Consider the following 14,232-nt stretch of genomic DNA (forward strand, 5'->3'; position numbering starts at 1 on the left):
AACAGCATAACACCTTTGCTTTAGCAATGAGGTTTCTTCTTTTCATGGATTTAGTGGTCTCTTCTCCTGGAGACAACCAGTGTGGGAGGCAGTCAGCCCTCAGCTAAGGAAAAAGTGGTGTTGTCCCATGGATGTGTGTTCCCCACAAAGTAGCCTGACACTATTTATTTGTTTTATTGCACTTGTAAAAGAATGAAATTACTACATGATCTCCAGGCTGCAGGCATTATGTGTTTATTTGACATGCCGTGCACAGGTTTATGAGAAGCAGATACTACTCTCCATACCGAGATTTGTTGCTTTTTTTGCACTGCTAATGCAAGGCAAGGACTGTGAGGAGGAGCTCAGTGCCAGCAGTCCCTGTCAGCTGCTGCTGCAAGCTCTGCCTGCAGAGGAACGCTCAGAGTCTGACATCTTGGGACAAGCAGCAGTCATCTTCCCTGGATTAGTGGGAGTCTTCATGCAAAGATCTCCAGTTGAAATGCCCTGCTGTTTGTGACGTAGGCACAGAGACTGATGTCCACACTGGACCCTTTTGATCTTAACGTTTCTAACTCTGCACTCGGAGCTTTGCTAGGACAGACCAATAAACGTTAAGGAACTTCCAGAGGATAAAATATATTTCTTCTTTATTTAGAAGTGGAAACTGCGAAAGATTTTCTAAACAAATAGTTCTTAACATGCCAGGAAGATGCCTGGTTGAGTAGCTGGAAGAATGTTTTCAGTAAACAACCTGCTGCTCATCTAACAGTAACTTCGCAGTGTAAGCACAGAGTTAATTTTCTGGAGCAGTAGCTCATCTTTATCACTTCAGCATTCCAAAAGGAAATTGTTTCCATTAACTGTCAAAGGAGTTGCTGGGCCATTATTACTTTAAATGGCTATTAAGAAATGAACAACCAAAACTTCAGTCAGTGAAATCTGTGCTGAAGATAAGAATTTCTGGTTGTAATTACACTAGTTGCTGGATTTTGTTTTCTGACTGTGGACAAGGGTCTAATTCTCCTTACAAGTATTTCCACAACAATGCAACTGATTCAGAGTGTAAAACTCTGGTAGAGAGAGAAAATTATTTTAGCCTTATACATTTTCAACAGTACACTCAGAAAATAGATTCATTGAAACGTTTGAATGGGAACTTACACTGGTGTTTGGAAATAACAAAGTGAATGGAGGCTTTACTGCTAACCACCTCATGATTTACCAAATGCATGGGATTGAGCAATCCTATCACAGCATTTAAGATTTTATCAGATAATTCTGTCATGCAATTCTAACCTAAATTTAAAAAAAAAAAAAAAAAAAAAAGGCAACCAAAGAATTAACGAATTTTTTTCCCTCTCTAATCTTCTATTTATTCTCCCCCCTCAAACTGTGTGTGTCGTGCAGTATTCCTTTGCCCAGAGATTTAGGTTGTCTTTATAAGCACTGCCTCTTATGGCAGTGTGGAGCAGTGGTGTTCCCACATGAAGCAGTGTCTCCGTACCTAAAGCAGTCTTTTTAGCATGCAAATGATCTCTCAATACTGCAGCTTTAATCTCTGGAAATAAGCTAAATATTGTCTAATGTAGCACAACACTATCTGTGGTAATACTATGCAAAGGTCACCTTTGCCATACTTCAATCAAGTACTGAAGGGAAATGGGATTGTTGTTGCTCTGGCTGCCCAGGTGTGTCCTCTGGAAGCTTAACTGGATGCAGACGTGCATCTCCTCTATTGACAGTGAACTAAAGACATACCTCACAGACCTGTCATTGTGTAAGCCACTGAACTGGCTGAGAGATTATCAGACTTACTACAAAGTCAAAAAACTTCGCAGTCACTGTCTGGAACCCAAAATCAGAAGTGCAGGCTGCATGAGATTTTTTTCACTTTCTAAAAATGTTATGGAGAAAAATGACATTGCCATAAATGAGAAAATGCTTAGCTGTTGGAGTAGAGGTGGGTTTGAGGCCCTGCAGGAATGCTTTGTGGATTCCAGGGCAGAGATTTGGGTTGCTTCACCGAGGTACCTGCCGGCCATGAGGGGCAGAGCCTCACACTGCACCACAGCTGTGCCAGCTCTGCAGTGCTGTCAGGCACAAACCTTCCCTCTTCCAGCAAAGTAAGTGTCAAACACAGGGAACAGTGGTGGTAAAGTTGGTTTAGATGAGCATTTTTTGTATGTCTCTTTCAGCTTTTGGTAACTTTTGACTGTTATATTTTCACAAATGGGTTTATGCCACCTTACACATTTATAAAATCATGCTTCACTGTTGCATTTGAATACAGCCCATATAATGGAAAGTAAGACACCGAATACATTCTGTTCTGATTTACCTTGTTCTGCCTGAGAATAAACAAACCTTTTATCTTCATCTCATGTATTATTACTAACAAGTTTCTGAAGTATACACATAAGATTCTGGAGTCTGCTGTACTGCATACAACTTCCAGAAATGGTAAAAGATTTAGCATCTGCTCTGTCTGAGACTTCAAAGAGTGTGTGTTTCTGCTTTGCCTATAGAAATAAAATCCTTAGGAACAAATTCCAAATCAGATTTTGAATGTAATTAGAGGCAAAAAAAGAAGCAAAATAACTTTGAAGGGGGAGATCATTCTATATTATTAATCTTACAGCTCACTTTATTTGACCCCAGTCTTTTTTTCTACCAGTCTGCTTTGTGATATTCAGTGGCATCACAATATTCATATGGCATGATATCTATATAGTATTTTCAGAACCCTAATAAGTTACAGTTATTTTTCCGTATTTAAAAGAAGTTATTGTTGAAATGCAACTGGTTGTTTTAGCTGGTTAAGACAATTGTACAGAGAAAGCAAATAAAGTCTGTAAAATTTCATGAAGAATAGATTATTCTGTAAATTGTGTGCCAGGAAGACCAGGAAAACTGATTAACTTGTAGTTTTAAGGAATAAGCAACCTTTCACCTGACAGTTTTTACTGAAAGGGCAATATATAGAGGCATCAAAAGTATCCAGATTGACAAAGGCATGGTATAATAAAGGATAATGCACCACTGGAGAAAAATACTCTGCAAAAATGACACCATGATGTTCTGTAATTGCCTTTCACTGACAATTTATCAGTTGTGTTGAGTAAAAAGCCTTAGAAGCTCAACTAGGTTGATAGGAGAGCATTATTTCCATTTCATGCATCATCATGACTGATTGAGAACATAAAGACCAAATTACTTTTGGATGCATCTGCATAACTCCACAGTCTGCAGTCACGAAGCACTGTTTTATCTGTCTATATAACTCAGGGTGGGTTTGTTTACAAAACAGCCCTGTGGATTTCATTATTTCATTGTGCGTCTTTCTTCTTGGGCTCTCTCTGCAGGTGTCAATGGAACAAAACGTAAAAAAAACCTTGGTTTGACAGTACCGTGAAACTAGATGATCTCCAGAGGTCCCTTCCACCCTAAAAATTCTGTGATTCTGTGAAAGTGCCAGGAAAGAAAAAAAAAAGATATTCAACTGAATTTGATGTGAAAATTCCAGGATTACTTATGCAGGGCTAGACAAGTCATTTAACAAAATAGTATGCTCCAATTTCACCTAATTCTAGTTCTCCTCAAAAATGTCTTGGGGAAAAGAGAAACAAGAAAAAATGTGCCTTTCAGTTTTGCTGGCAAAATTCTAGTTTCCTTCCCATAAGAATAGTTAGCTTTGAGTCCTCTTTTTTTTTGTTATATTTTTAAGGGAGCTTTTATTGATTAAGAGCTGCAGAGTGCAGAAGATGTCACACGATTTTAATTCTCTCCTGCAATAATTTGCAAATTGACAGGGTTTGTTTTGTGTCTGTCTGTCTGTCTGTTCTACCCCCAGGGTCAGCGGGCTTTCTCCTTTCATGGGAGACAACGACAACGAAACCCTCGCCAACGTCACCTCAGCGACGTGGGACTTCGATGATGAGGCTTTCGATGAAATCTCTGATGATGCCAAGGACTTTATCAGCAATCTGCTAAAGAAAGACATGAAGTAAAGCCGCTGGACTTGATACACTTTCTGTGATTGCATTTAGCTGAGCTTGTCGCTGGTGTTTCCCCACTGTGAATCCCCACACGGCCGCAGCACCTCTGGCCATACTTTATAAGGAGCTGTGCGTGCCCGTCTGTGTGTGCAGCGCTCGCTCCTTTCACCGCGGGCAGCAGGGGCTGAACGAGCACTTGCTTTCAGTCGCCAGCTCGTTCTGCTCTTGCCTTCCCTCGGGCAAGATGCACCCCGAGGTTTTGTGTGGCCACTCTGATCTCAGCTGTTTCGTGACACAGATTCCTGCATGACATGTCCTGTCTTGATCTCAATGGGCTGCAATTTTTTTTTTGTCATATGTTGCTTTTAAGTGGGGTTCCTCTAAGTAGGCAGCTTTCCTATAAATGCAGTAATTGGGCAAGAAAAAAAACTCAGAGTTGGAAGCCCTGTTTGCAGCAGTGCCTGAACAAAGCAAGGAAACATCTTCCAATGAGTTAGCAATTGGATGGATGGAGAACAGAGAGCTATTTATCTCTAGACCTTGAGCAAAGTGAAGAATGCGTGTGACTTGAGAGATTCGGGCATGTCTGGTTTTTTAGATATTCAGGAGGGTATTAAGTGGTGGGACAGAGAAATCTCTGTAAGTAAAGGAGAGAAGATCTGGGATAGGGTTCTGCCAGCATGAAATTGCTGAATCATTGCCACTGTGGCTCTGCTCTATGTGTTCCATGCCTAAAACATATGGCTTTTCCTGCTCTGTTTTATAATGTTTTATTAACACTTAAAAATGCACAGTTTTCTCTCAAAAATATCTGCAGAAATTATGAAAGTGAGTTTAAGAAGTAAGCAGGGCTGGGAAAGCGGGACCATGTGATCTCTGTTGCTAAATTTAGGAAACAGAAAAATCAGCTCCCAGAAAATAGAGCACAAAACTATGTTACAGCAGGTAGGTTCACCTCTTGTTACTGGCAACACTGACTAGTCTTTTTATATAAAAACAGGAGTCGCTTAAATTGTACTCAATGTCTTCAGCATCCCTGGCTGCAAAAAGACACCAAAAACATGGAAGCCAAAAAACTTTCCAAAGATAGGATGAAGAAATATATGGCCAGAAGAAAATGGCAGGTAATGAAGAGGACATGGAATTTGGCTCAATATCTTAATAAGTCTCTTTATTTTTAATGTCTATAATTCTGCAAAACACGTCACGCCAGGAGGTTTCTGCTGCTGGTGAAAGCTCTGGTGTGGCCAGAGTGTGAAACCAGGACAGTGGGTTGGTTTCTGCATTGAGCAGTGCACAGCTGCACATACGTTGCACGTGGTGATTCCATTTCAGGCTGCTAAAAGGCATGTCAGTTCAAGTACAGTTTTTCCTACTCTTTTTGGGGTATGCCCATCTCTCTTCCCTGCCCTCTCCATGCCACTGAGGGATGAGAAGTTATGTGGTCCTTAAAAAACCTGAACAGTTCAGGTAAAATTTATCTACCTGGCCTCTCCAAAGATATTTTATTTTGTGGTAGTTTCGTGCTACTGAACCAGTAGTTCTGTCCTGTTGGAGCCCCAAGCTCCTTTTGGATTTGGTCAGATTGGTCTAATAATTTTCTTTGACGTATTTGGTCTCCATATCTTCTTTTTTCTTAATGCTGGGACTGCTGTAGCAGGTCCATCTGTGCTGTACTGATAGCTACAGGAGCTGCTGTGTGAAATCCTGGATCCAGACTACAAAATATTAATTTATGTAAATCTACCTTATATTTCCTCTTATGTTCTACTGTACGTGTTTCTTGGAGCTCATGCAAGCTGTACAGAAATACAAGTGTATGTACTAGAGCTGGCATAGTTTGAGCATATTTTAGTATCCTGGTGATTGGTCCTCGATCCTGTCAGAGGTCTGCTTCCATCATGCAGACGGTACTTTCTCATTCATTCCATGTTAGCTAGTTACTCGCCTTTGATGAAATTCAGTCCAACCCATATGGCTGTGGAGAGAGCCGTCCCCCACCAGAGTTCAGTTCCAGTTAAACAGGACATAGCTCTCTTGCTGGCCCTCCTCTCGCACAGTGCTTTTTATCCCCAGCTAACAGAGACATTCATTTAGGTATGAGTTCATCAGGGGAAGTTTATATCTGCAACTAAATTTGGTAATTCAGTCCAGCCTGCTCTGTCTCTCCTAAAACAAGAGAGCTATATATAAGCAGTTTGTCCAACAATTCCAGTGAGGTTTGCAGAGATCCCAGATAATTTGTCCGAAGCACGATTGTTGCAGAAAATCACATGCCTGTTGGACTGGATTGATCAGAAGCCTTTTATGTTATGTCTTAGAAAACAGGCCATGCTGTCCGAGCAATAGGAAGACTGTCATCCATGGCAATGATTTCTGGTATGAGTGGGAGGAAGGCCTCTGGGAGCTCGCCTACCAGCCCTATAAATGCAGACAAAGCAGAGAATGAAGGTAAGGAAATTTTCTGCACCATATTTTTACGTCTCTCTGAATTAATCTTACTGAAACTTTTAGCAAAATGCTAGAGACCAATCACTGAGTTGGATATTCCTGCTTGCGCTCTCTCTCTCTCTGTTTTTATCTTCTAATTTTTTAAAGAAATCTGTCAAAAATTAATTGTACTCATATTCTTCTGCTACTCAAAATGCCCCAGTGTAAGTACAGGCAGTAAACTCTTCTCTTTTTAAAGTCAAAGAATTAAGGCAGATTTGTCAGCTGCACTTTCTCTGGGTTTGGGAATGCATGTTTATACAAAGACGACAGTGATGTATTGCCTTCTCATGCAGGCAAGCAAGCAATAAAGTATTAACACTTGCTGTAACCAAGACACATACCCTGCATTAACCATGGGGCATTTAGGGAAAAAAATAATGTTTCTACATTATTCCCCTACATCCCCAGCTAAAATGTGGATTTGTGGTTTGTAACAATCAGAGGGGCAAATGTTTTCACACTGCTGAGAATCAAGCAAGCCATTTTCCCAAATCCACACAGACTGTGTGCCTGATACAAGTGGAGCTGGTTTATTCCTCTGAGTAGCGAAAGTCCAGGTTTGTTTAGAAAGAAATTCAAGAAAAAAATAACGACGATGCGCAGCCTGGGGGCCTGCAAGGCAATTTCTTTCTATTTATGGCCTGAATCTTTGTCCGGCTGTAAAAGACTGGCACAAAACTAAGCAGCCAAAGTCCTCGCTGTCCCGATCGTCCTACAGAATTAAGTAAAATGAAACATGCTTTATTTGCCATTTGGTAATTAAAAATTAAAATGCAACTTTTGAGAACATGCCCTGTAAAATTGTTAACTACCTCTTTGCTCTCCTGCAGATGCTTTCCTTGAAGAAGTGGCTGAAGAAAAGCCCCATGTAAAGCCATATTTTACTAAAAAAATCCTTGACTTGGAGGTTGTGGAAGGAAGTGCTGCTAGATTTGACTGCAAAATCGAAGGTACCTTGAATGAGCATGTCTGTTTCTTTCTTTCCTTCCTTGCCAGTTTTCTGCATTGAGCAGTTGTTGGACTTTTTCAGGGTTTTTTTCTGTATTGTTGTTGGGTTGGTGCCATTTTGCTTTACCAATATCTGCCTGTCACAGCATGAATGTGTTGCAATAAGAGAAATTATTTGGAGCTGCATGAACTTGTTTTGTCCTTACCGTAGAACAGAAATCTACAAGAGTCAGTGTGTGAATCACTAATTCAGAACAGCAAGTGGGAACTGTCATATGATTTTTGAGGGTAGAAACAGTAAAAACAAGATGCAAAATATTACCATAAATTGAAAGAGATGCTCTTTCAGACTCTCAGAGACTGCTAAGCAGAGACCAAGAATTAGTAGGAGATCACTTGTCTGAAATGACAGGCAAATTTCAGGTGGCCTCAAGATAACTTTAAACCATACATAATTGTATTAAAAGCAAAGAAGTCCCTAACAGTGTATTTGCTTGAAAAGTAATATCATTGTGCTGGTTACATAAGTCACATCTAGAAAATATTGCATTGTTGTTTGGGGATTTTTTTAAATTTTTGGGTTCAAGAAAGAAAACTGGAATATGCAGACAGAAAGCATAAGTTTATAAGAAGGCACTTAAGGAGCACGGGCGTGGTCAGCCCAGCAGCCTGAAGGCCAAGACCGCTGGCACTTCTACTGCAATGAGATTGAAGCTTCTGTATCTCAGCTGTGGATGGAAACTAGAAATTGGGAGAGAAGAGCTGTGAAAACAGAAGGGATAGAGTTAGTACCATACTGCATGTGTTCAAGTTAATTTACAATGTTAAAATGAGGTTCCGAAACTGCCTCACTGACCTTTTGCTTGTTTGTTTCTGTGCTCCCAATCTCTTTCACTGCCTATGTTTCCTACCTCACAGTGGAGATGTGAGGATGGATTATTATTGCTGATGGATGCTCAGCGTGAGGGGTATGTGCACAAGTACTGCATGGAATAAAACAGATGGATGTACCACGGCTGATGTTCCAAACTTTCCAGTGTATTGCTGTAATGTTCATTGTATATTAAGGATTGCTGCATTTTATTTCTGCTCAGTGGGAAGTTATCCTGCCGTCACAGTCCAGAACTTGGCTGAGACGGCAAACTTTGAATTTGTTATAGCAGCCAAGAGTACTGTATAAGGGATTGTTCTCCAGCAGGCATTGCACAGCCCTGCTCTGGAGGCTTTGCAGAGCCATTTGCTTCACAAAGGCTCCAAAACTCCTGTTGAGATGCATAATCAAAATGCTTTTCTTAGACTCCCTGGCTTATCCTAACAAACACAGAGAGAAAATGGGAGTGCCACGTACAGGACAGGCTGGCTTGTAAGGAGCAGATTAGGAGGAGGAAGATTCGGCACAGCCACGGCAAAGCAACCTGAGAAAGATATTAAACTGTAGTTGTAGCCCAAAAAAGCTTTACCCTTGAAATTCTAAATCTTGGTGTTGGGAACTGTGGTTTCCAGAAAAGCTGCAGTGTCAAGTGAGCCTCAAATACACTGTCACGAGTCCCTCGCTGGCTGCTGGCTGTGACACATAAAAAGGTGTCTGCTGGCACTGCTGAAGGAGTGGAAAGAGGAATCCAGCGGGTACTGCAGAGCTCACTTGCAATTTTGGTTATTCGTAATAAGGTTGTTTCAGGTAAACGTGAAGTAAAAAAGCCTCGCATCATCTACATCTTTGTCTATCAACACATTGGCACATCCATACACAGAGAGGGAATTAGAGTGTAAAGTAATTACAGATGAGTTAATGTTCGTTTATTGCAGTTGCTGTTCTCTCTCCGCTCCTGCAGGATATCCTGACCCTGAGGTAATGTGGTACAAGGATGATCAGCCTGTCAAGGAGTCCCGTCACTTCCAGATCGATTATGATGAGGAAGGGAACTGTTCTTTGACTATTTCTGAAGTATGTGGGGACGATGATGCCAAATACACCTGCAAAGCTGTTAACAGCCTTGGGGAAGCCACGTGCACCGCAGAGCTCCTCGTGGAAACAATGGAAAAAGAAGGGGAAGGACAAGAAGAAGATGAGGAGGAGGAAGAATGAAACAAGGCTAAAAAAAAAACAAAATTGAAAAAATATATTTAAAGACTCTCCTTATAAGGCTCAGAAAACCAAGTTATCAAAAGCACCTTGTGTGATACGTAGGTCTTTGAGGGGGGTGTTATTTCAGCATGATCAGTTGATACCTGTTTGCTTTATCTTTGGGCATTAATTCAAATCAGCAGGCACTTTTAAGTTGCCAGCATGATTGGATTGACTTTAAGCAAATCATCAACTAAGTTGCCCAGTCTATTTTTAAAATCAGATGTATGGAAAACAAGACTACAGTTATATTCTGCACATCTTAAAGAAAAAAAAGTCTATTTACTGAGTTCATTGCTCTATACCATCACATTCCTCAGCCAAAACTCCAGCTAAGTTGGCTCCCCAAGATATACTCTACAAGGAATCATTGGCCAGACTTGCAGTGAATCTCTCCAGTCCTAAGGAACAGGCTTCTCCCTGAGCTCTATCTTCTATAAGGGAAGGTTTGGCACAGCCAGCATTGCAATTTGTATGTTGGCGTGGGCCATTATTCATTTGCTTTAAGCAGCATCTCACAGTCCTCCTAACTTCAAACACATTTGCTGCCCTTTGTCAGTGTGCTGTTAGTGTTGTAATACTGGCAAACATTAAACATCCAGGTGGTTTCCCAAGATACTCCTGATTTTGCTTTTAGCCAGCTGATCACACTTTGTCATCTTTCCCTTATGGAGCCTGTCACTTCCATGCAGTTACAGCTGCCTGTTTAAGAAACAGACTGAAAACACAAAGACTGAGAATATTTTCTGTGTTTCTGGTCAGTCTAATAATGATTCATATGTATGCTGCTGTGAAAAAACAGGTTATTGCACAATCAGTGACTTCTCTGTGCATGTGTGTGAATGGAATCACAAGTTAGTTAAAGTTTTACTTGCATATATTTAGAAATTGCAAAACAGATTTCAACTGATGATAAGCTGGAAACTCCCACAGAGTTTTGGAGTAGCCAAAAAGATAGTAGCCTGGATTACAAACTCCTCTATACTTAGCAGTTTCCAAAGAATCTTAACCTATATAGGACCTATTCCTACCTTAAGAGCTTGACTGTCTTGTTTTTGTCTTGAACCTGCACCAGTAAGGATGTTGCGTTTTTTAAAAGCGCAAAAAAACAAAACAAAAAAAAAAATCCAACCCCCTTTTTTTTTTTTCTCAGAAATTGTTAATGCACTCAGACTTAGTAACTTTGCTTTCCTTTCACAGTATTGGCACTTTTTGATTTTTTTGTTGTTGTTCAGAGGTAATATCAGAGGCTGCAAGGTGATATGCATAATCCAAAACCAGTGTGTCTTATATCTATGTATCATTCCAAAAGTGATTATTTTTCTTTTCCACTTTTTGTGTGTAAAGTGCAACCATTTGCATTTCAAAGGTTACCTCTTTTTAAAAAAAAATTACCTTAAATCCTCACCATTAAGTAGTCAGTGTACTTTAATACAGGTGTGTACATTATCAACCTTAGGTTGTTTGATATTACCTAGTTGTGTATGTGTTTCATATGATTTGCTCTTCTACATTCAAAGCTCAGCTAATGTGGATGACACGATGGTTTTAAACTGCTTTACTCTCTGTTGCTAAGTTCAGATTGCCAGCATGTCTTTTCCTTTTCGATTGATGAAAACCTCTTGTTATACTAAACACATTATTGCCACAATTCCTTATACAGAAAGGTTGTGAATCTGATTTAGAGCATACAGAGCTTTCCTCACGTTTGTTTTTTTTTTTTAAATGTTTTAGGCAACAACGGGGTGTATTTTGTACCTTAATAAAAATATGCTAATGATCTCCCTGTTTGTTAAACCATCAGAATTGCAAAGATGAGACCGCTACGGCTGTAGTTACTCACGGTTCCTAAATAAATACTACCACAAAGCACGCTCCTCGTATACTCTGTTGCAGGCGTTACCGCGCTCACCTTGGCCACGCGTCTCCTCCTGCTCTGTCCCGAGAGCTGCTGGGCACACAAATGGATGAGGTGGCAACAGTGAAGCCTCCCTGACCTCTGTGGTGCTGCTGCACTTCTGCCCTGTCAGTGCAGGCTGGTGCTGTGCAGAGGCTGCTCTACCCCCCAGGTACAGCCTGGGGCTGGCACTCGTAGGTGTGTTCTGCACATCTCTAGCCTCATCGCATCCCTCATCGTGCACAGAATGATCAGCAGTGGGAATGTGGATGGGGCACCACGACAGCTGTGGGTTTCTTTTACAGTTGAGAATTGCCTTCAGCTGGGGAAACGTAGATCTGAAGGAGTGTAAGAGCAAGAGAGAAAAAAATGAGGGAAGTCTTATTGTAGATGTGGACTTACACCAGTGTTCCTAAAAGCTGTAAAGACAAAGATAAAGGCAAATCTGCTTGCGCTACTTTTATGCAGACTTTTTCCTATGTGCAGTCCAAGACACTACGGACCATGCAGGACCACACAGAAACTCCCTAAAGCAAAGATTGTGAAACACCCTGCTTGTACCAACACGTTTCTTGAGCAAATCTTGAGCTCTTCAGGCATCTTAGCAAGATGTGCCTCAGAGTCTCGTGAATGTACCTGACTTTATACAGTGACGGCTGATTTCTGTCCAGATAGTCACATGCATGAAGCAGGAAAAGGTCTGGCTCTGATGGGCCGCTCTGCGGGTACAGCAAGGTCTTTGGGTACAGCAAGGTCTTTGGGTACATGTACTGGGTATCAAAACCCACAGACTCAGTACTGGTGTTCCTGCACAGATTTTCCTTTCCCTCTCATACTTTACTAGTCCTTTTGGGTTCCACAGCCTACAAACTGCCTGTTTTTCTTTTGCCCCAACGATATCCCAAGGAGCCTGCCATGTCCCTATTCCTTCCTATTAACATCCATTCTAGTCTGCAGGAAATAATGACTTCTACTTCAAAAATTATGTGATACGTATCTAATTTGGATCTGAGCAATTGGCTCCAATCTGTATTTGACCTCGAATTTTTTTGTTTCATTTGAACAACAGAATTATATTTCTACTGAAGAGAGATACTTTATATACTTAAAACCCTGTCTCATTTTTCCAGCCATCCTAATTGGCCTAATAAAAGGCATCACCTCTTTCTATAAACCTTGTCTTTCTTGGAAATGTTTGCAGAAGGCCACATTTGGGGGGTCATAGAGTTGAAATAATCCCCACTATCAGAGGTATGCAAGATACTGCTACTGCCCAAGGTGGACTCTTTAATTCTATTTCTTTTGTATAACATTCAGTCTTCTCAAGTAACATGGAAAATTTGGGACTGGCTGCTGTTTTTCAGTACTTGTGTTCCTGGATTTGCAGAAACTTAATTTACCGAGGGACTGGCCTGCCCAACCACCCAAGCATCCTGTGCATATTTCTGGTTGATGGAAGACACCTTTACTACTTGCATGTGTGGTATGCAGACCACTGGATGGCTGCTTCCCTTTGCTCACAAGGAAGACAGCACCAAACTGCACAGCCCTCTTCTCTGCAGTGAGTGTCAGGTTTGTTGAATTTTTATTTTTTTTTTAGTTGCATACATGAGTAACGGATGATTTGCTTCTCTAACATTTAATTATTGAAACATTGCACTAAAACACTGGTGTCTGAAAATGGAATTCTCATCAATCATCTTTGCACTTTGAGTCCTACTGCCTGCAAGAGACGTAATGCCATGACTTTATTAGGCCACATAAATACTCAGGTATTGCTGGAAGTGAGGCTTATGCTGTTATTCTGCACTGCTCATAAAGGGACTGCACCATGACATGCATGGGAAATAAACTGAGAATTGTTTATGGAAGTTGAGAAGTAACTCCAGAGAGTGTTTACAATTTCTGTAAGGCAAAAAAAAATATAAAAATTCCTCCATTATTGCTCTCCAGAAAGGTAGTTTTGTCTACCCTGAGAAGGATGCTTGAATGCATGGTGCTGTGAAAATAACACTCTGCAGGCTTTGCTCTTGTGGAACTTCAGCAGAAAAAGAGCTTTGTGCTGCGCTCAGGAGCTTATTCACAGACAGAACCACAGAATTGTTCAGTTTGGAAGTGACCTCTGCAGATCATCCAGTCCATCCCCCCCGCCAAGGCAGGGTCACCTGGAGCAGGATACACCAGAACGTGTCCAGGTGGGCCTGGAATGTCTCCAGAGAGGGAGACTCCACACCCTCCCTGGGCAGCTGTTCCAGATCTCTGCCACCACGAAGGAAAGAAATTTTTTGTCATGCTGAGGTGAAACTTCTTGTGTTTTGGTTTAGGGCCATTGCACATTATCCTGTCGCTGGGCACCACCGAAAAAACTTGGCAACCATCCTCTTGGCACCCGCCTTTGAGACATTTATATGCATTAATGAGATCCCTTCTCGGTCCTTTCCTCTGCAGACCAAACCACAGAAGAGATGAGAACCTACTAAATACACCAAAAATAACCCGACCGTGACAACTAACGCTGTTGACGCCTCTAAGGACACAGCAGACCTATTTCTCCCTGAAGCGGAGCATTTCGAGCGTACCCTAGAAAGCGACCGCAGAGGTCGCTGATCCCCGGACGGGAATCATCACCCACTGGGCTTCCCGGGAAGGCGGTCGGGGGCACGGGTGTGTTGCTGGACCCGTGTCCCGCGCGTCCCCGCCGTTCCCCGCGGGCCGCACCCGCTCCCGGCGGCTGCGCGGAGCTCCCCGGCACGGCGGGAAGTCCCGCCCCGCGGTGGCGCCGGGAGCGGGCG

The 14,232-nt window shown here is 41.7% G+C and overlaps 1 protein-coding gene across 5 annotated transcripts in view; it reads left to right on the forward strand.

The window, feature by feature from the left end:
* Nucleotides 1–11,415, forward strand: part of MYLK (myosin light chain kinase) — a 202,467-nt gene extending 191,052 nt beyond the window's left edge. For all 5 annotated transcript variants that reach the window (XM_027885106.1, XM_027885107.1, XM_027885108.1 and 2 more), the window contains 5 exons: nt 3,833–3,985; nt 4,978–5,101; nt 6,299–6,428; nt 7,301–7,420; nt 9,251–11,415. In XM_027885106.1, coding sequence (XP_027740907.1) covers nt 3,833–3,985; nt 4,978–5,101; nt 6,299–6,428; nt 7,301–7,420; nt 9,251–9,504 — 781 coding nt within the window. In that variant the 3' untranslated portion in view covers nt 9,505–11,415. The remainder of the gene's footprint in view (nt 1–3,832; nt 3,986–4,977; nt 5,102–6,298; nt 6,429–7,300; nt 7,421–9,250) is intronic.
* Nucleotides 11,416–14,232: the final 2,817 nt, after the last annotated feature.

The sequence above is a fragment of the Empidonax traillii genome, unplaced genomic scaffold (genome assembly GCF_003031625.1).
Source record: "Empidonax traillii isolate 1590-97213 ecotype Southwest subspecies unplaced genomic scaffold, ASM303162v1 scaffold161:size1573837, whole genome shotgun sequence".
Taxonomy (NCBI): domain Eukaryota; kingdom Metazoa; phylum Chordata; class Aves; order Passeriformes; family Tyrannidae; genus Empidonax; species Empidonax traillii.